The sequence below is a fragment of the Plectropomus leopardus genome, chromosome 22, assembly GCF_026936395.1.
Source record: "Plectropomus leopardus strain MGB_pleo_1.0 chromosome 22, ASM2693639v1, whole genome shotgun sequence".
Taxonomy (NCBI): Eukaryota; Metazoa; Chordata; class Actinopteri; order Perciformes; family Serranidae; genus Plectropomus; species Plectropomus leopardus.
Genome location: NC_142197.1, coordinates 26355194 through 26376306, shown reverse-complemented (window position 1 = coordinate 26376306; position 21113 = coordinate 26355194). Strand labels below are relative to the sequence as shown.

Sequence of the window (21113 nt, the reverse complement as noted above, 5' to 3'; positions counted from 1 at the left end):
GAAATTAGCACGTCCAGTGCTTTCATCCAACAGACTCTGCAGCGCCTCATCAGGTGATCGATAGACTCCAGCAAGGAGGAGAAGGCCAATGAAAGATTTTAAGTCCTACACAGCAAATTTTGCAGTGTTAAATCAACACTTAAAGAGTTGAATTTAACACTGTGTCTGAGTCTATTTGGTCCTTATCAGAATTGGTGTTAAATTAACTCTTTCCATAGTGTTAAAATTTCAGAGTAAAATTAACTCAAAATTGAGTAAAAAATTAACACTGGCTAACACTGTATAGTGTTAATAAAACTTAACACTACAGGTTAAACAACTCTGGAGAGAGTAAAAATGACTCCCAGCTTTGTTGATCATTCACTCTACTGTGGTAATAAATCAACTCTGACTCAAACACTCTTTAACACTGCATTGAGTAATAGACGATTAACACTGGAGACTCAAATAACTCTGGTAAGTGTTAATTTTACACACTACTGTGCAAATGATTTACTCTGCTGCCGTGAAAAACCAACTCAGAAAGAGTCAAACAGTCTTTAACACTGCACAGATAAATATGTAGTGTTATTTTCACACTTCTGCAGTGTCAAGTTGCATCTATCCAGAATAACTCGATATTGCTTTTTAAAATGTACCATTGAATAAAAACAAGTTACCACAAAAATGCATTTAATAACTTCAGTTTTTATTGTACAAAAGGACTTTTTCAAGATGCATTTAACGTTTGTATTTTCAACTTGTAGTTGTACAAAAGCACTTAATAAAGAGAATAGTTGTGCAATGCATGTGCTTGCCGTGCCGAGCAACCCAATACAACAACTTGTTCTCATGCACCACTTTAAAACCTCTGGAAAAACATAAGCCACAATGTAACAGTAACAGTAAGGTTGTGTAACGGTGTACTTGCCGTGCCAAGCACCCAAATACAACAACCCATACAAATGGGTCACACTACAGGGCTCCAAGTGAACTGTAAACATAACATTTATGAGGTAGATGGTTGCAGGTGTGCTTGCCATGCCAAGCAACTCTCATCTCAACCAACATCTCAAATCTGCATAAAAACATCATATAAAAAAACAAACGCCACCACTTTAAAACATTGACCCGAGGTCTGCATAAAATGGCAATATGGAGCAACATATAAAGAGGTATCTGTCGTACCATACTTCATTTGAACATCAAATGGTTTGAAGTAAAACAGATCATTTATGTCCAACACCTTAACAACCCTGTCTGGATGCAGCTTAACCTTTAAGGCATGGTAATGGTGATCAAAACTCATGGTTTCCATCAATTTTCCACAGAGCAAAACGCAGTCATCTTTTACAGCAGTTGTCTCAATCTTACAAAATACAGGCATCTCACTTGCTACCTCAGTACAGATAATGAAGTCACGACGGTACTCTGTACCATGATATTTTATCCACTTGGCAGAAAACACACTGGTAGATAATACAGTTCCAAATTTTGCAGCAATCACTGCACTCTGATTTAACTCATAAAGTGTCACCATCTTTCCTGAACCTAAAATTAATCTTTCCTTGCTAAAAGACTCATGATACATTGCCATATAACTTTGGTGCTTTTTGGCTAATGTCTTTGTGATGTTTTTAAAGCTTTTTAATTCGGACCAATGTACCTTATACTACGGGGATAATGTATCATGAAGTGATGCTTTGGCAAGAGATTTATTTCAGGAAATAATTGCTTGAACAGCCAATGATGATCAATGATTAAATGTTTGAGGTATATGGTCATGCCTTCTCACAGGACTGGTGAAAATACATTGTTAACAATATGCAGAAGCAAAAGTAGGAGATGCCAGTGTTTATCATCCGTCAAATCACCAAATAGCAAAGGCATATTGCGCAACAAGCACCAAGACTGTATGGCATTTAACCCCATCCATCCAGCTTCTTCCATCTAGCACCTTATCTGTTGGCAGAGGCGGACGGTTTCTCTGCTGATTGAAACCATAGTCATAAGCATGTACTCTACCAGCCACTTGTTCAGCACTTAGGAAGTTTCTTTGAATGTACTTCAGAATGAGTTTCACCTCAAACTGACCAACCCCCTCTAAAATATCATGCATTATATTTACAGAGAAGTTGTTAGCTGTGTTGAAATACTGAAGTGAATTCAACAGACAAGCGCGTTTCACACCATATACATGAGGCAGCCGAGGATCTGTTTGTACAGTTTGACAGTGTTGTGCATGCGTATCAACAGTTCTTAAAACAACTTCAGGATCATCTTCACAGAATACAGTTTGAAAACAGTGTTTTTCGAGGAGACAGAAACGACAGCAATATCGAGCCCCGAACGACTCCACAAAACCAAACAGACCATGCACACCAAGATTGTCCCCAGTGACCTGAACTACAGTACCATGAATGGCATGTTCAAAATTTGAAATTTGAAGTCCCTCTGTCTCAAGTACTTTCAGATCATTAAAGCAGTGGCTCAAGTATCATATTAAAGCCATATCGCTTGATGTCCTGTGCATGGAATAGAGCACACAAATGAATATTAATCAACGATGAATTAAAGATTGGGGGAAAGTTCCTGAGAGTAAAATACATAGCACCTAACTTATGTAAACCTTTTTTAGGTCCCAAGACATTTGCAGTTTCAAAATCATCATAGAACAGCTGAATCTGCAAGGCATCTTTTTCTACAGAAAATAGGGGATTTTCTTTAAAATAGGTGGCATCTCTCAAGTCTGCATACACACCTTCATTGGGAATATACCTGGGCTTAAACATGTCTGCACATTCTGTTTTTTGTAAAATACTCTTCAGTGTGTCCAAAATGGGAACATATGCAAACGTATCAGTTACAATGACTTGGTCATATGTCCCAGTAGTTTTGTTTCTTCTGCTGTCGAATCTTGTGCCAAGCACTTTTTGAACAGGCTCAACCAGTCCCCATTTATCTCTTAAGTGTTTGTTTAGTTTTGTTTCTGAATTTAAAGATGTGAATGGATTTTGCAATGTTTGGAAGGACTGTTCTATGTTGTTCCTATTTTCTGTATCCCGTGGAGACAAGCACTGTAAAGTTAAATCCTTAGCCGGACTGTGAATCTCAAAAATCACTTCTTCCATGGAAGAGACAAATCTCTTAACATTAGACTGACTTAATCCAGCTGTTTTGAGTTGTGCGACAGCAGTAGCACACATATCTAAAGTGCTATTGGACGGTGCAGATGTTGTAGCTGTCTCCTCTACATTTGCTGTCACCAGCTCTCCTGCATCACCAACATCTGCTGTGCTTGAATTGACATCATTGTTAACTCGTTGGTCAATATTATCAGTGTGTTTGGTGTTGAAATGTTTCCTAAACCCAGAAAAAGTTCCAAGGACACGGCCACATCCAGACTGAGCACATTTAAGGCGAAGATTTTTTCCATCCAAGTAACCATGAACTACTCGTAAATGCCTAACAAGTGTATTTGCGCAAGTTAAGTCAGTCTGACAAAGAAAGCACTTCATGTCAAACAGATCCGTTCAAGTACTAATGAAGCAACCTAGCACGAACTTCTGCAACACGGGGACTCTCCTTCACTTTGCCAACATCAATGTTGTACACAGTGGTCTGGATGAATGTGAACATGTTGTGCAGCATGGGGTTGTACAATGTGGCAAAGACATAGTGTGCTTTAAACAATTCATCAAAGGCACCAAGAGAAGAGGATGACTTGCAAGTGATGGCATTCTTGTCAAGGATGATGAAGAACTGGTGGGGTGCTTTCTTCTTACGTCCAACAGCCAGGAGATAGGGTTGTGTGCTGGTAGTGATGGCATCAAGATGCTCTTAGATGTTGGTTCCTGTCTGAAAAGACAAAACACAAATACATTGTAAGGCGTTTACAATTATATGGATGTAATATTTCACAAAAAAACAAGACTCCATCAGTGAAAAATCCCAATAATAACCTTCTTGAAGACCACGAGATGTTTCTCTGCTTGAGAAGCAGACACTTTTCCTGGTTTCTTACGACCCTGGGCAGAGGGTGGAATCAGGTGTAAGAGCAGAAAAATAGATGAGAGGTCAGTGTCCCAACCTGTAACAACACAAATTTAATGGTAAGTGGATCAGCATCAGCAAAATTCAGTGAATTCTTAATGCTATTCTTCAATAGCATTTGTTTTTGTTGTTTGTTTTTTACAGAAAATACTAAAAAGACACTAGTTATATATGATCATAACCTCTATATTTTTACTCACCTATTATTCATTTAAAATCTAAACTACTATGCAAGGTTGTATGGATGTAGTCGACCTTTTCAATAGTAAACTAACCAGCCAGTTAGCGGGTGAGACAACTTCATTGAATGTGAGTGGAAGGGAGTCTCTCCCCCCTCCCCTCAGGCTGCTGAGCAGAGGTGCGTGATGCAGCCAAGAGCCAGAACGGAGAAGTACATAGATGGCTCGTATGTGATAGTTTCAGAGTTTTTTCTTGATCGAAACTTTTTTACTAAGGTCCAATATCATATTAAAAGCCCCTGAATTGAGCATAATAGGGCCTCTTTAAAGGCGCCAACACCTGCATGTTGCTGAAAGTTCATTGCACCTTCCTGGTCATCGTATGTTCATAGTATGTTGTTGCTCTTGGGAACTATTACTACCTGGCATACTGACCCTGGTATGAGTGTACTGCAAACTAATAAACTTAACACTAACATGGGTTACAGTGAAGCACACATGACAAGTGCAGCCAATGGAATATGGAAAAAGTAAACTTACCGATGTCAATATCCTCTTCGATGCCATCCTCTGGAGGATCAGCTGCCAGGAGGAGATCTTCAAGCTCACTGGTGGATGGAAGCTTTCTGCATTGTTGAGATGATCTTTTTCTTGAATGTGGTAGTCCATTTCTCCAGAAACTTGCCTGAGATATCCTCCCCAATCATCAGAACAAAATCCTGTTCCCCGTAGGGTGAGGATAATCAGTGACAATTTCCAGATTTCACTGCCAAATGAATTGTGTTAATTGTCTGACTGTCACTAAAATACACACATACTTTTTGATTTCTTTTACAAAACTATGAAACTGTCAAAACACTGTCAAAATAATTTAAAATGATTACCAAGCCTCTGACATCTTTGAACCGTGGAAAGACAGTACGTTGCTTGACTGCTGGGGGTCACGGACCATGTTGCGGCAGAAGTCAAATGTCTGCTTCATCTTCTTCTTGATTGTGTCCTCATCAGCTGAATGTTTCATCAGTGCGATGGCTTCCTTACACTCATCTTCACTCAGGACAGTCTCTGGAACAAACTGGGGCTCTTGTCTGGCAGCTGGTCCTCCAAGCCCATCTTCATGAGATGCTCCTTCGGATGATGCGACACAATATGGGAAAATACCATATTTTGACAACCATATAAACTTACAGACAAAGAAAAACAAAGCTTCAGATCTTCATCCAATATTATTATAGCATTACCTCCAAATGATGATCGTCTGTCTCTGGCACTGGATCTCTGTATAGTTTTGATCCTCCAGGCCAAGTACCCAGTGCCACTCTCGCCATCATAATAATGCTCGTTGGAGGTGAAAAGATAACAAAAATAGACACTCCATTAATGAGATTTTTTTAAAGTTAAGGTGCTTCAAAGTTATTTTGGACATAACAAACAGAAAGTGAGATTCTGAATATGAATTCATCACTCCTCCCTCTCTGCTCCCCACATCCTTCCTGTAGCCCCATCCTCTAATACATTTTGAGCTGGAACCACTTTCCAAATGGGCAGAGTGATTACCATTCACCTCCATTGTGTTCAGTGAACAGCTCACATCTCTGCCCCACAGATCTCAAAACAATAAGCACTGATAATTAAAGGTAATGTAAATACTCATATGAGTATAGGGATTTTGGTGATAGGTGAATTTGACATTATATTGAACTATCCCTTTAACATTTTCACAGCCATTATCTTGTATGACTTACATAACCGTTCCTGGAGAATGGATCACTGAGGTAGGGGAATCGATTTCTCAGTTGTATGCACTGGATTTAACAAAGATTTGAATTTACCTAAAAGCTGCATTTAGCTGACTGAAAACTGTTTACAAATTACCCATTCTTCTCTGTCATGTCAGCTACCAGTATGTTCACCATTTTCCTTCTGGTCTCATTTGTCAGGGACTTGCTTCGATTATATTCATTTATTATGCGTTCCCCACCAGGTCTCTCGGTAAGAATGGATTCTACCAACTTCAAACAAAGAGCAAAACAATTGAGCTTGTGAATAATACATCCCAGTAATACTTTAGTTAATACTGGTGAAAACATTAAGTTCTCTTCCTAAATAGGTACTTTAAAAGATTCTTAAAAACATGGTTATTAAGTTAACACTATTTTCTTTTTTTATGGCTTTGGGGCCTTAAAAAATAATTCCTGTTCTGTTCTGGTGCTCGTGTGTTATTTCCTGTGTTAATTCTTACGTGCTTGGCTTCTGTGTCCAACCTCAGCCGTTTACTAGGAGGACTCTCTGAAAGGATGACTGTATCTTGAGAATCAGACGAATCAAGGGATGGTGGTCCGGACTGCTCAGGAGATGGTACCATGGAGACAGATTCTGACAATGATGTCCAGGTCCCTCCAGCTCTCTATCTTTCTTATTCCTTGGAGATTTGTGTATTTCAAAAGAAGCTGCAGGAAGTCCTCTGTAATACAGACAGAAAAGCTGTCTATGATGCTGTCAATTCTTGACACAGCATACCTAGTTGGTCCAGGAGACATCTGCAAGGGTGGGGGGATGTACCTTTGGGTGTTAGCATTTGTTTGGAGTCCACTGGATGGCCAAACTCCTGGACTTCCATTCACGGCCAACCGTCAACTCCCCTTGGTGGGTGTCTAAGGTGGAGGAAGAAGAAGAGGAGGAGGATGAACACAAAGAGGAGGATTTCTCTGGAAAGTACTCATCTTGGGGGTAAAATTTGACAATACCCCTGAGCTTATTTATCTATTGAATTTGCCCATAGGCCACAAATGTTGAAATGGCATCATCTGTGGAAAATTTCAAACTGAAGGTGAGACCTTCTAACTGAAAGGTGAACATGACATGATTTCATTTTTTTGTTTTTTTGTTTCCATGGCTCTATGATCAAAAAATTGATTTATAATGTAAGTAAATGGACACATTTTGGTTCTAAGGGGCTTCTATGACTGAAAATTTGTACAGTTTACCATAGTTCATAGGTAAAAATTTGAAAGCAATTTTTAAACATCATTAAAAAAAGATAAAATAAATAAATAAATCGAAGATTTAGGCCATTTACGTGAATACCGTGTCTGTGAATGCAAAATGTTTGTAAAAAAAAAAATGAAAAAAGTATGCAAAAAAGTCCCAGGGATACATAGCGGTTAAATACTCTAATTATTGCTACATATTTAGTCAAATGATAACGAGTGGGCTACGAGATGAGGACTATGCTGTAGACTAATATATCTGAAATTTTATATTTCAAGAGCACTTTTTTCTCCATCTTATCCAAGGCCCTACGAAAAGCATCCAACAAGTCAGTCCGTAGATTGGCCCGTTCAAAGTGTCCACAGACCGGACTGAGCTGTAGTTTAACCAACAGGCTGCTGCGGTTAAGTCACGAAGGTAAAGAGGAGCGCCGGTGCCTGCCGGAGAATGCACCTTGCTGAGATAAGAACGTGCCTTTTCAGCACTTTCTGAGTTGGATCATTTTTCTGTTTGTCGGAACACGTGGAGCTGAGAGGCTACAATGCAGGAGATCGTCTCTACTTACGAAGAAGACTCACTCGTTAAAATAAAAGTGCAGTCTTATCCTCGTCCTTTTGGTTGTGCTATATCTTACCCACCTTGAAAAATAATAATAATAAAATTGTTTATACTTTCTAAATATCAGATTGGACACTCAATCAAGGTCATGAGTACATTTCATACTTATGCTTAACACTTTAAACCTGGAGTGACATCACTTTTCATAAGTATTTTAACCTTTTAGCCTTGAGCAAAATGGTGCAATTTCTTTCCAAGAAGCACATTTCTAAGAAATGTTCCACAAATTGCAAAATATTGGTAAATTTCGAAAGTTATTTTGAAAAAGCAGGGGGACGCATCTGGAGAAAAAAGTTAATTGTAAAGATTGAAGTAGCATAATTCTAAATATTGTTTTTCCCTTATGTTCCAAAATTGTTATTATTTTAAAGCACCTTTTCCCGGTCATTTCCTTACTGTTTTTTTAAGCTTTCCTTTTTCTTGTTTTTTTTTTCTGTATTCATTAATGGTCATTTTATTTTCTTGTACTTTTCTGAATTACTTGCTAATTGCTCATTTCCCTCTCCCCATTTTTTGTGAGGTTTTAGGTCAAAGGGGTTAATTCATATCGAGGGATGCTAAAACACTCTTGCTACTTTTAACTTTAGTTTGATTTGTTCAGTTTAAATATATTCATTGGAAAATCTTCACGTTTGTTTTTCATATGTGTACAGCTATTTATAAATCAGCCTAAATTGTAAAGTTAGATATCTGTCTATAAGTGTCAGAAAGCGATAAATTAAGATTGTAAACAAGGCTAGATGAAAAAAAATAAATAAAATCAACTAATTTTGTCATAAAAAAGTAATTGCTGGATGTAATGGCTACTAAGTGAGACATCTTTGTAAATAGAGCATCTTTGTCCATGCGGAGCCCCGACGTCATCCAAACCCCCTGCTGTGTTGTAGGCTTGTAGCGGAGAGTGTGAGTGGAGGAAGAAGGGCAGTTCGAGGGCAACTTTTCCAGCGGATCATCACAGAAATAGCCTTTCGTTCTGTTTGAAAATGGCTCAAATAACGAGCGAAGGGGCCGAACAAGATTCTCAGCCGACGTCGGATCAAAACGGTACTGGAGAAACAGCAGAAACCTGCAAGGAGGAACAGGCCGTGCCGGACCCCAAACAGGAACCGGGCGACAGCGATGAGAACAGAGCAAGAATGGACGTGAGCAGCGGCCGCGGTGCGGCGGAGGAGCACAGGGGCGACCTATTCTCTGCCCCTCAAGCTGACAAAGAAGCGGTGTTACCGAGCGAAAAGGCCAACAACAACGAAGGGGAAGCCCACAGTAAACTCTCTGAACCGGGGAAAAGTCCCACACAGGGGAGTTTGGCGAGCAGCACTGATTCCGCTCAAGAGGGCTCCCGGGTGCTGAAACAAGAACAAAGAGAGAGGGAGAACGTGTCCTCCTCACCGCCTGCAGACCGCACAAAGACCGCGGAGAAACCGGAGCACGGCACCAAGAGGCGGGCCAGCGTGGAGCTCACCTCGTCGGATGGAGAGCCGTTGAGCCGGATGGATTCAGAGGACAGGTCTGTGGAAGTGGGGAGCAGTATGAGGAGGCCTAACACTTTTTTCTAGAGCAGCCCAGAGGTGCTGTGAGGTCACTTTACCATGCTAACTTCACGCTTTTTAAATGAGAGGAACTACTTGTTTATAGGGTGGCATGTTTCGCGTCTGCCGCCTCAGTTAACAATATTCGCCTTGAAAAACATTGCGGGAACGTTATCTTAAAGGTTCAGGGACGTTCGCCGCCGGGTTCAATTTATTCAGGAAAGTTTGTATCCGGTTTTTTTGGTGGAAATGGTTCGCACAGCGTTGCTGGAAGGTTCCATGATCCCTCACACTGGGTTCTGGGAACGAGCTGAGAGGAAATAAATGGTTTCGATTTGGTTCTTATCAACAGTAATGTTGCTAGTTCGAAGCCCATATCCTCAGACAGCACGCGGCAGCACTGTGCTGTGCTTCTCCAAGCTACCAGCTCTTCCATTCATTCCTAGTGTCCACACAGCCGCTGTCCATCACGGTGGCAACAGTCTTACGTCCACGACAAGCGTCCCTTTCCCCGCAACTTGCTCCAGCTCCCCCTGGGCGATCGGGGGGAGGAAGCTCTCCAGTGTTTTTCAGCGATTATGGTTTCAACCAGTAATCAGCCAACTACTGCTGTATTAATATTGGTTGTATCAAACTGTACTTTTCAGACACTCAGTGGCATACATAAATGAAAACGGAATACTTGACAGATTGTAGTATTTAAAAAAAGCCAATTTGGTAGCATCCTGAGAACATGTTCTGAATGCTGCTTTCAAAATGTTCTTTCTTTGTTCTCATTAAACACTGCGAATGTTTTATAGAAGAACATTCTATGATCTGTCACCTCTTAACATCACCAAAACATCCTCAGAATGCTGCAGTTATAACTTTAAGGTAAAATGCTGACCTCTTAGTCAACATTTTACCTTAAAACATCCATAAAATGTTCTTTAAACATTAGATTAAAATGTATTCTTTAGAACGATATATCAACTTGTAGGTAATGTTAGCTAATGTTGTGGGAACTTTCCTCTTAGCTGGGTGTTAGCACACCTCAAGTAATTTTAGCTAGCAATTTAAAAAGAATGAATTAAGAATTGCTTAGCAATACTGTTTTTAAAACCAAAAAAATGATATCAGCAATATTGTTTAGGATATCAGGCATACAACTCTAATTCATATACATTCGTGTATGCTGCTTATATACATCACCCATTTCCCTTTGTCAAATATAACCACTGGGAACCCTCGGGGTGGGTTCTCTAGATGTTCTGTAAATGTTATTTCAAAATAACCTTCATGCATTTACAAAAATTCCAGAATTATAAAAATGTTCATCAGTTGGGTGACAAGGAGCATTTCAGGGCAGTACTGTAATGTATCGATAACATGATTTCAAAAAAATTTCCACGACATCAGTGGATTACAGCTCAAACTATGAAAAGTAACAGCCATCTTACTGATGGTGTAAACTATGAACTAACACAAAGATGACAAAAACCACCATGTTCTAAACACAGACAAAAAGTTACATTTGTGCTTATGAACATAAAACAGCAAACTTAACTGCAAACCAAAAAACACTCAGTCCAGAGCTAGGCATGGTGGGAAATATAGTCAAAGTGAATGGGACTGCAGTGAAGCCGTTATTTCTGAAAGGTTTAAATTATACCAAGAAGAAGAATATTTTGTTAGATAACAACATGTAGTGAATTTTGGAAATGATCTTGTTTTTTCATTATTTTTGACTTTTGGACTTGACCTTGCTCTTGAGTTATTGGAAATGTTTGGTGTCCTCTATTAGCTGTGCTGTGACACGGAGCTACTAGCTTAAAAATACAGGTGAAGTTTGCGATTGTAGTAATTAAATCTGTATATGGAAAATCTATCTTTGTCAGCAGATATCATAGTCGTAACAAGACTGAGCCAGCCGAGCATTTCTTTGTTTATATCTGGTGTAATTGCTTAATTTGAGAAACCTCACAACTCTAGAACGCATGAGGCTCTAGCGGATGTTGCAAAAATTTTCCCAAAAATTTAAATAAAATTAAAATTGGTGGGCTTCCTGTTAGGTTTAGGGCAAGGCTCCAAGAGGCTTTTTTTTAGGTCGCGGGCCTTTACACATTTCCCAAGTTTTGTAGCTCTAGGTTAAACGGCCTGCTGGGGCTGCTTCGTTGAATTTTTTTTAGGTGGCCCTGCAGAGCCATCTAGACACATCAAAGCAAAGAAAAACATATCAATTATCACATATCAGGACTTCTGATGCGTGTGCTACGTTTGGTGAGTTCTGGGGCATGCCTTGCTCCTCAAAATGTGCTTCCAGTTTTAATGTGTAACTTTGGCAACAGCGTTTGACGAAAACTCAAAAGTTTCATTTCTGTGCATCATGAAGGTTTTTACGGTATTCTAACTGAATATGAGCTTAACTGAATTAACCTGATACATACGTGCTTTGCTGGCTGTTGCTGAAACTACAGGCTGTACTTCCGCATTTTCACATTGCCCACCACCAATGCTGCCACTGCTGACACATCTCTCTTTCTTTATCTCAAACTCGAACCATAATCTGTAAAATTTGGCAGCGCTGATAAATATAAATCAAGATGATGTTACTGCACTGCCTATTTCACTTCTCAAATTATTTTAGAAACATGCTTTAACTTGCCGTTAAACTGGAATACGAGGTTGCCGGCCACCATTTTTTCACACAGACCAGTCCGTGTGTGACATCACTCACCAGCGTTGTGTTTATTGGTCTGTGTTGGTGCACTGCATTCTGGTAGTTGTAGGTTTTCTAACTCTTGAGCAAAAACGTCCTTTTCTCTGTTTTCTCTGGTCACGTAGCACCAATTGCAAAATATTTGCATTTCTCTACTGCAGACACAGTCTAGTTTTATGTGAGGACTTAATATCAGTGAAATACTTCTTTAAGAAATTATATGATGCTGAAAGTCTGGAGAGAAGTTTTCCTCCTTATATATCTCTTCTCTAGTGTTAATGTGTATTTAAAGCTCCAGTCCAATGCCTGATTAACCTGCTGCTGTAATGCAAGAATTCCCTGATTTTGGATCAGTTGAGTCCATGGAGACGAGCACAGAGACAGGTCCCCTGTCTGAAGCAATCAGAGGGTGCTTTGTGATTTTCACTAGTGCTGTCTCTGTGCTATGATGCAACTCCTCCCCATGTTCTGTCTCTTCCCCCATGTATACCAGCTTGCTGGAAATATGTTTGAAAATAGTTTCAATCTGATATGTAGGGATGGGTCATTTGCCCTAAAAATAAAATCTCAGATTTTTTCACACCAAACTCTATTTACAATTTCAATTGTTTTTTTCCCTCTTAACAACAAACCACAAATGAGAAAAAAATACTCAAAACAAGTTTTGCTTTGATTTTAGCATTGAAAATTAACAAAGGCAAACTGAAAAATGTAGAGGGATTCAAGGCTTCAGTTGTGTATATTGTATAGTTTTGTAATTGAAACAGTCGAGTATGGAAATTTGATTATGGGTCCTGTAAAAGTCATGGAAAAGTTTTGAAAAACTGTCCATGAAAATTTGTTGGAACCGTGTAAATTTATATGCGGGAGACCCTGCTGTGTAATGCACAGGCAATATTCCACTCAGAGGTTTGCTGTAACAACATCTGTGCCATGACATCACTGTCATGCATCACTAACTAACTAGCACCACAAAAGATGTTAAAGCACACACTTGAGTGAAATGTTGTCATTATACAACTATTAAGAGCAAAATAAAATAAATAATCAAAATGTATTCATGTTTAAGGACAGTTACCCCTTAAAATAAAGTTTTTTATGAGTGTCTCTATGAAAATATATGAGGTTCAACTAATAACTGGAAAACAATAAATCACGTCAGTAGAATCCTCTATGTAATGAAACCTAGTTTACTGCTCCAGAAACAAGGTGGAACCTCAGTAATGACCTGCCTACACGTTTTCTAGTTGCTGTTGAGTCCACTGGCCAGCTTTTGCTTAAACTAAAGAAATCGTGGAGTATCCCAAATAAAATAAATACATCAGATATAAACAGAGAAATGCTCAGCTGGCTCAGTCTTACGACTACGATATCTGCTGCAAACTTAACCATGTTTGGAAATGTTTGGCTTCCTCCATCAGCTGTGCCGCTGACATGGATCTGCTAGGTTAAAAATACAGGTAAAGTCCAAAGTCAAAATAAAAGAAAATAAAGATGTAATAACTTCCAGAATTCGCAACATGTTAAGGAAGTGTTTTGCTTTAGTCCATATTTGATAGCTTTTAGCCTTTCAAAACCAGTATTTCACTGCGGTCACACTCAATTAGCCTATCTAGGTATTGTAGCGATATTCCCATCATGCCTAGTGGTGGCCTGAGTAGATTTTAGTTTGCAGATAAGTTTGCGGTTTGATTTTTCCACAATGTGTTTATAACGTGTCTGCTCAGAACATGGTGGTTTATGCTGGTTATTGTCATCTTTGTGTTAGTTTGTAGTTTATACCATAAGTGAGTCGACCGTTACTTTTCAGCTGTATTCCCTCAATGAGGGCTTTGTGCATTGTAACATTATTTAATATTTAGTGATACTATGTCCCTTACTGATGTTACCACATCCAGAGTATTCCCGAAAGTGCAGTGGTATAAAGAACTGGCAGAGTATCATTTGTATTGATGAGGAAGGTGTGCTGACATACTGATGTGAGGACTGTCTAAAAGTCTTGCTGACCAGACAGATTGCTTATTTGGAACTGCTTGTTTATAATTGTTGTATAATTTAAAAAATATATATTTTTCTGCAGTCACAGCTCCTATGTGTATTTTGATTGTGTTTTGTGACGACCATCTGTAGTATCGTCCCTCTGATGCAGCTTTCTGTCTGTGTGTATTCTCCAGTATTGGCAGCACCCTGATGGACATGGAGAGCACAGCGTCCAGTGGTCGCTCCACCCCGGCCATGCTTAACGGCCACGGTGGAGGTGCGGTGGTGGGGAGCGGCTCGGCACCTCTGGGGGGCAAGTCTCTGAGCTACACGTGCTGCTGGGACCACTGCCAGCTGCTGTTTCCCAGCAGCCCCGACCTTGCCGAACACATCAGAGCCACACATGTGGATGGACAGAGAGGAGGGGTCTGTGTCTCACTGTGACCTTACTATGTGTGTGTGTCACTATCAAGGCTGTGTTCACTTAGTTAGTTCTATTCAGGACAGTGAAGTGAATACTTTTTACATGTAAGGAGGACTTGAGCCCACAGCAGGTTGTATTTGTAGAGATCTTTGTCTACACTGAGACACCTCAGTAATCAGAGAATTGTTTGATCTCATTATTGTTGTACGAGCTCAGACTGCAGGAGATTCAGCTGATTTATCCCCAATTTACCTCCCAGCAATAAAGAAGAGATCTGGGGTCTCATTCATAAACATGACAAATGCAAAAATTGAGCCCTGAAAGAGGTTTACGCCACTTCCCACGTTAACGTTGTGATCTATAAAACAAACTTGACAAGGGAATGTGCGTACCTGTAGGGAAACTGACCCGATGTGATGTGAGAGGCATCACTACACGTATCATAATGCCTTTCACATTCAATTTTGCCTGAAATCAAACGTTACCTATAGATCCACTTAATCATAAACATTCAGTCCAGCTGTTTTATTATGCCTCTTTGCAGGCAAAAGCAGAGGCTGGAGCTTTGTGTCCGGTTTGTGTTTCCACTGCATCTACATCAGAGTTCAGACACGTTATGTTCTGATGGAGTACACTGCCAACTCACTGCTTCACTTGACCGAAGTTTGAAAAACCACTCACACCTCTCTGTCATGTAACTGAAATGATTTCCTTAACCCTTTGAAACCTGGGCTTTATTTCTTTGAAAAACATATGGAGAGGGCAATGAGCAACTTAACAAAAAAATATCCCCAAAATTAAGAAATTAGTAAAATGCTTAAAGACAATTACCAGAAAATATGAAAAAAGTTTTTAAAAAAAAATCTTCTAATCTAATTGTCCCCACCATCTAATTTTCAGATTATATCCTTGTCACCTTTTACTTTTTTTTTTTTTTTTGCAGGTAATGTGACATTTTTTGCCAAGTTGCTCATTGTGTTTTCTCCTGTATATTTGAAAGAAATTTAAATCATTTTTCAGATTTCAGAGGTTTAGGTGCTAGTGAAAGGTGACTGAATGCAGCACAAGAAAAGTGATGCTGTTCCAGGTGTTAAAGGGTTAAAGAACTTTGTTACTCCATTTTCCTTAAAACTTTGAATAGAGAAAAGACTCTTAATGTCCCAGCAGGACTAGTCTCAAAGTATTTTGTGTCCTTAGGAGCTCTCTTTTTTTCCAGCACCAGCTATCAGAAAAAAAGGGGGTCATTTTATATTCAGGTCAATCCAGTAATCCCAGCACCACTGCTGGTCTGTGTGTGTGCTGACCTGCTCATCAGGTGCTTTTATGTGTGTGTCACACAGGTGTTTGTGTGTCTGTGGAAGGGCTGCAAGGTGTACAACACTCCGTCCACCAGTCATAGCTGGCTGCAGAGACACATGCTGACCCACAGCGGAGACAAGCCCTTCAAGGTGACACACACCTCACATCAAACGCTGCATTTCCAACACAACGTCTGCCAGCCTGCTCAGCTGTACCCACTGTGTGCACCATCTCAGCTCACTGACCCTGTGACTCCCCTTTGTTCCTGCAGTGTGTGGTGGGAGGCTGCAACGCCACGTTTGCCTCTCAGGGAGGGCTGGCCCGTCACGTCCCCACTCACTTCAGCTCGCAGAGTTCATCCAAAGTGTCCAGTCAGGGCAAAATGAAGGAGGAGTCTCCGTCCAAGGCTGGCCTCAACAAGAGGAGGAAACTCAAAAACAAACACCGACGCTCCCTTCGTATGTTCAACACACACACACACCCACACACATGGCCTTTAATTTACCTAGCACTGCTATTTTACACCACATTTAGAAGAGAACAGTCCTACTAAAAACAGAAAAGTCTTCCCTTTTTATTTTTGAAAAAAATCCACTTTCATATGGTCACATTGCAAGAACAACCGAAAACACTGTAGAATGCATGTCAGGCCAGTAGTTGGTGGTGTAACTTTGAAATGACACACCATAGAAGAAGTCCATGCACATGGACCAAGTGTGGCCATGACTCGACCATTCTCACAGGATCTGTGCATTGCCCGTTTACACAGCGACAAAAGGGACTGTTTGGTGCATTCTACGTGCTTTTCATTCTTCACTTTTGAAAATTTGGGCTGTGTTCATGCATATGGCATACATTTTGGCAAGATTGTGTATTTTTGTTTAATCAGTGAATTTCCGGCTCAGCTCCTACATTAAGTCTAAAATACACTGTGGAAACTAAATAGTTACATTCAGACTTTTAAGGTAAAAAAAATGCTCCATTGAAACTCATTTAAACTGACATTTTTTTAGCCCACAGCCATCAAAGCATAAAAACATACATTGTATTATTTCTGGGTGTCATTCTGGGCTTTTGACTTGGAATTAGTCCTTTTTACTATTTTCCACCACGTAATTTTGTTTTTGTTTACCATATTTGGCATATGGAGAATATACATGCTATTTTGACTAGGTACACTGTCAGAATCAGTGCTGCTGCTAATCATTGACGTATCCCAGACTCCAATGATCCAAAAAATTCTACTTAGCATGTAGTATATTGAAAATAATTCATAAAAAATCATTTGTTTTTGGTTTTTTTTATCAAAAAACATAGTGGCATCATGAAAAAAACCTGACATTTAAAGGGTTAAAATGAATGAGTATTGGATATTTATGGTTAAATGAAAGAAGAAAATAATTAATGGAAAAAATAAATGCTATTTCCACTAGGCGCACTGTCACAATCAATGTTGCTGTTAATCATTGACATATCCCAGGCTGTCATCATTTAAAAAAACTTAGCATGTAATATATTGAAAATAATTAATTTTTTGTGTGGCTGGGTTTTTTTTTTTCAATCTAAAAATATAGTGGCATCATTATAAAAACCTGACATTTAAAGGGTTAAGATTCTGAAAATAAATGAATATTTGATATTTATGATTATTACTGATGGTTAAATAAATTCAGTGACAGTAGAAAAAATATTAATGCATAATATTTTTAGATCCTAATTCTGAAAAGTGCATTTTGTGTTCAGAGCAGTGTGAGCATTTGACACTGCATAAAAAATGATCATGTATAGAAATGAATGTTGCTGCTAATCATTGACATAGGCTGTGGTTAATAATGAAAATGAAAATCTACTTGTAGATCGTGTAGATCTACTTGTAAAACTACATGTAGTATTTTATGTTAGCATTTTCTTTGATTAAAATCAATATAAATAGTTGATGAAATTATTACGTACATATTCAGTCGCCCCTTAAATGAAAGACAGAATGCTCATCATCTTTCTCAGTTGCACTAACTCATGGAACAAATCTACAAATCTCTGTGTTTCCAGCTCGACCTCACGACTTCTTCGATGCTCAAACCATGGACGCCATCCGCCATCGAGCCATCTGCCTCAACCTGGCAACACACATCGAGAGCTTGGGCAACGGACACAGTGTGGTCTTCCACAGCACGGTGGGCTCAAACACACACACACACACAAACACATAAGCCAGTGCACGGATTCACGTCATTATCTCATTTTCGTGTGTGTGTATGTCTTCTGTATTTTCAGGTAATAGCCAGGAGGAAAGAGGATTCCGGGAAAGTGAAGGTCTTGTTGCACTGGACACCTGAAGACATGTAAGTCCTACTCTTCTGTCTTCTCATCCTCCTATCATCTTTGTTTTTCTTCACTTCCTTGCTCTGCTCCCCTCACCCTCTTATGGCAGGAGAAAATGTTGGTAACTGTGAACACACTCGCCAACCCCAGTTTGACTCTTGTTTGGCTTTTCACCTCACTATCTTTGCAGTTTTACAGCATCGTGTCTCTTGCATGCGTGCTGCCCACAGTCTGGCAGCTGGTCTCTACCTTTTTATAAAACCCCAGCCTCACCTGTGTGCTGTGGGGCTACATGCACATAAACGTCCCGAATACAGAAAATACTAAAATCCAGTCAGAGGGCAGTCTCTGTAGATAAATACCATGGCCACATAAAGCCATGGTACACCAGCAGCATTACACAAGTTGCATCTGCAGTCTATAATTCGTCAGATGTACTGCGTTTAACTTCTTCGTGGTTGCCACCGTGCAGGCTTTTCACCAGTGATTGTAATCTTCTCACGCTATACCAGAGTGTAATGGATATCGACATCTGCGCTCTTTGTACACATTTAACCACTGTTCAGAGATCAAATTTATACAGTGATATATTTTTTTAGTTTTGCCAAGAAATCTCCAAACACCATGTGATCTGCTGCTTTGGCAGCTGATGAAGTCTATTTAAGTGTCTGACATGGAGATTCCCCAGTGAACCTCTGTGAAACCTCTGTAATCTGACAGTACAAGACGATTCTTTTCATCCTTTTTCTACTCGTTTGTTTTTTTATACAGAACATGCAGATGATTTTGAGCATCTGTCTCCTCCGCCACCTGCTATGAAAGCAGATTCACACGGCCATGTGCACCACAGTCTGGGTCAATAAAGGGCTTTTATATGAATACAATAACAATATCAGTATTCTGTAATATATAGGCTGATATTATTAATATATGTAGGCTGTACTTTGGTACATGTGGATGTAGAAATTAAATATTCCAAATATTCCACCTTCAAATTTTTACCACAGTAGTGATTTCTTCATAAATATTCACTTTGACTTTAGGATGAACTGATCAGATTTTTGGTGGTCAATGGTGAAAGCAATATCTCAACAACACCTGGAGGGAATTTCCTCAAATTTGATACAAACTTTTGAGTGTAGTCAAAGATGAACTGATTACATTTTGGTGGTCAGAGGTCAAGGTCATGGTGATCTTGCATTTGCTCATTCGTGGAAGCGATATCTCAAGAACCTTGGGGGAATATATTAAAATTTGGCACAAACGTCCACTTGGACTCAAGAATGGACTGAAATGTTAAAGGTCAAGGTCAGGGTGACTTCATAAGCATGTTTGTGGCCATAACTCAAGAATCTTGGGTTTCCACCTTGAAACTGTGCTGATTGTAGAGATCTTATGTGGACCCGGGGGAAGATGTGTGTGAAAAATCCATTTTTTCACTGACATGAATGGAACTGTGGTGTAACCAGACTTGTGCGAGGAGGCATGCAGCATTATGGTGGTTTATCTTGTTTTCTTCTATTTTGCTGTGTTTGAGATGTTCTTTGGCGCAGCATGCAGGTCAAGGCATGGCTTTAAAAAAAAGTTGGGACCAGGTGTCAGACAGTAAGCAAGATGCATTGAAGAGGATGCTGCGAAAACCACGGACACAATGCAGAAAAATACCCACATGTAGTGAGGCTAAAGGGCACGCAGGACAAAGCTGGGGTTGGCTTTTTCTTTCACAGGTGACACAGTACACAAACATTAGCTGACAGTTCACACATAATATACATTTGATGGGACTACCTTCTGTTAGATCCTTCTGCAACTCTAAATAAACTTTTTTTCCAAGCTTGCATAGTGCATTACCCAGGCAACATCAGTAAGTGGTTAAAATTTCGAATGTCCACACTGTAAAAAAAAAAAAAAAAAATCATCAGCCATCAATATATCACATGTGGCGAAATATAGAAAGTTGTTACTCGACTCCACAGTGCAGATGTAAACTTTGATCCAGTTGTGTGTGTGTCCTTCATTGTGTGTCAGACTGCCAGATGTGTGGGTGAATGAGAGCGACAGACTGCAGCAGAAGACCAAGGTGGTTCATCTTTCCAAGCTGCCCACAGATACAGCTGTCCTCCTGGACCCCAACATCTACAGGTCTGTGTCTGTGTGTGTATGCAAGCATTATAAATGCTTCTTTTGGATATTGGTTTAAAAAAAAACAGAGGAAAACATCTTTTTTTTTCCTCCCACAGGATGTTCTTCTAACCCCTCCAGAGGAGCTCCACTGTCACTTCCTGCTAATCCCACCTCCCTTCGTCTCCATCTCTGCGTTCCTCCTCTCCCCTCCGACGAAGCCCAGAAGAGGCTGCTGGGAGTTTAATGACTGTCATGGCCGTCTGCGGCCGCCAGTGTTGTCAGCGTTAGGTGCTGAGGTTACACGGGGCATGTAGAGGACATGTCGCTTGTTTTAGATAACACAACTAGACTGAAAACTAACTCACAGAAGTGTAGACAGTAAGACACCTGTTTAGAGAAAGCTGTCTTTGTAAATACTTGAGATTTGTAATATATTTTTATACTTTGAATTTTTTACTGTACTGTAGATAGATGTCTTTTTTTCTGCCGAACATTTTTAAATAGATGTTTTAAAAACTGATGATATTGGTCTCATGCATATAGTTGGCATTTCTCTGGTTTGATGTCATTAAACTTTTCCAACATCCCCTCAGTCTGAAGTTTTTACCTGCCAGCTGGAGGGCTCATTACAGCAACAAAGGAATGCTTGTTCACAGATTACGTCAGAACTGAAAAAGCGTGTCAAAATTTCACATGGCCCACTTTTTGGATTTTTGAAACCTAAATGCAATTGCCGGAAAAAAAATCAGCTACTGTTAGGCTATAAGAAACTACGCGGTCACGTTGCAGCCGCTGTGTGAGGCTGTGAAGTTGTGGTCAGTGTGGCTCTGTGTGATGACATGCTGTCATTTTATCTGGCCACTTGTTAGCAACCGTCTTACTAAAGACACATAAAAGCTTTAGAGTTGGCAAGTGGG

General features: G+C 39.8%; 1 protein-coding gene and 1 pseudogene across 2 annotated transcripts; one reads left to right on the top strand and one right to left on the bottom strand.

The window, feature by feature from the left end:
- Positions 1-685: 685 nt before the first annotated feature.
- On the bottom strand, positions 686-5585 carry LOC148185937 (uncharacterized; annotated as a pseudogene). Its single transcript, XR_015775495.1, has 5 exons — positions 5453-5585; positions 5094-5339; positions 4752-4937; positions 3942-4069; positions 686-3837 (listed from the first exon to the last, which is right to left on the bottom strand). The product of XR_015775495.1 is annotated as an uncharacterized LOC148185937 (transcript).
- A 3076-nt stretch (positions 5586-8661) lies between these two features.
- On the top strand, positions 8662-20783 carry aebp2 (AE binding protein 2). The gene is made up of 8 exons (XM_042511551.2): positions 8662-9327; positions 14222-14453; positions 15792-15899; positions 16022-16208; positions 17800-17924; positions 18025-18092; positions 20101-20214; positions 20313-20783. The coding sequence occupies exons 1-8, from the start codon at positions 8804-8806 to the stop codon at positions 20323-20325; spliced, it is 1371 nt and encodes a 456-aa protein (XP_042367485.1). The 5' UTR covers positions 8662-8803; the 3' UTR covers positions 20326-20783.
- The last annotated feature ends 330 nt before the right edge of the window (positions 20784-21113 follow it).

What these genes read in the sequence shown, in the direction of transcription:
- aebp2 (XM_042511551.2), top strand. Translation starts at nt 8,804, where the DNA reads ATGGCTCAAATAACGAGCGAAGGGGCCGAACAAGATTCTCAGCCGACG. An exon ending in CGGATGGATTCAGAGGACAG is followed by an intron (nt 9,328 to 14,221) that starts GTCTGTGGAAGT and finishes TGTATTCTCCAG; the next exon opens with TATTGGCAGCACCCTGATGG. An exon ending in GCGGAGACAAGCCCTTCAAG is followed by an intron (nt 15,900 to 16,021) that starts GTGACACACACC and finishes TTGTTCCTGCAG; the next exon opens with TGTGTGGTGGGAGGCTGCAA.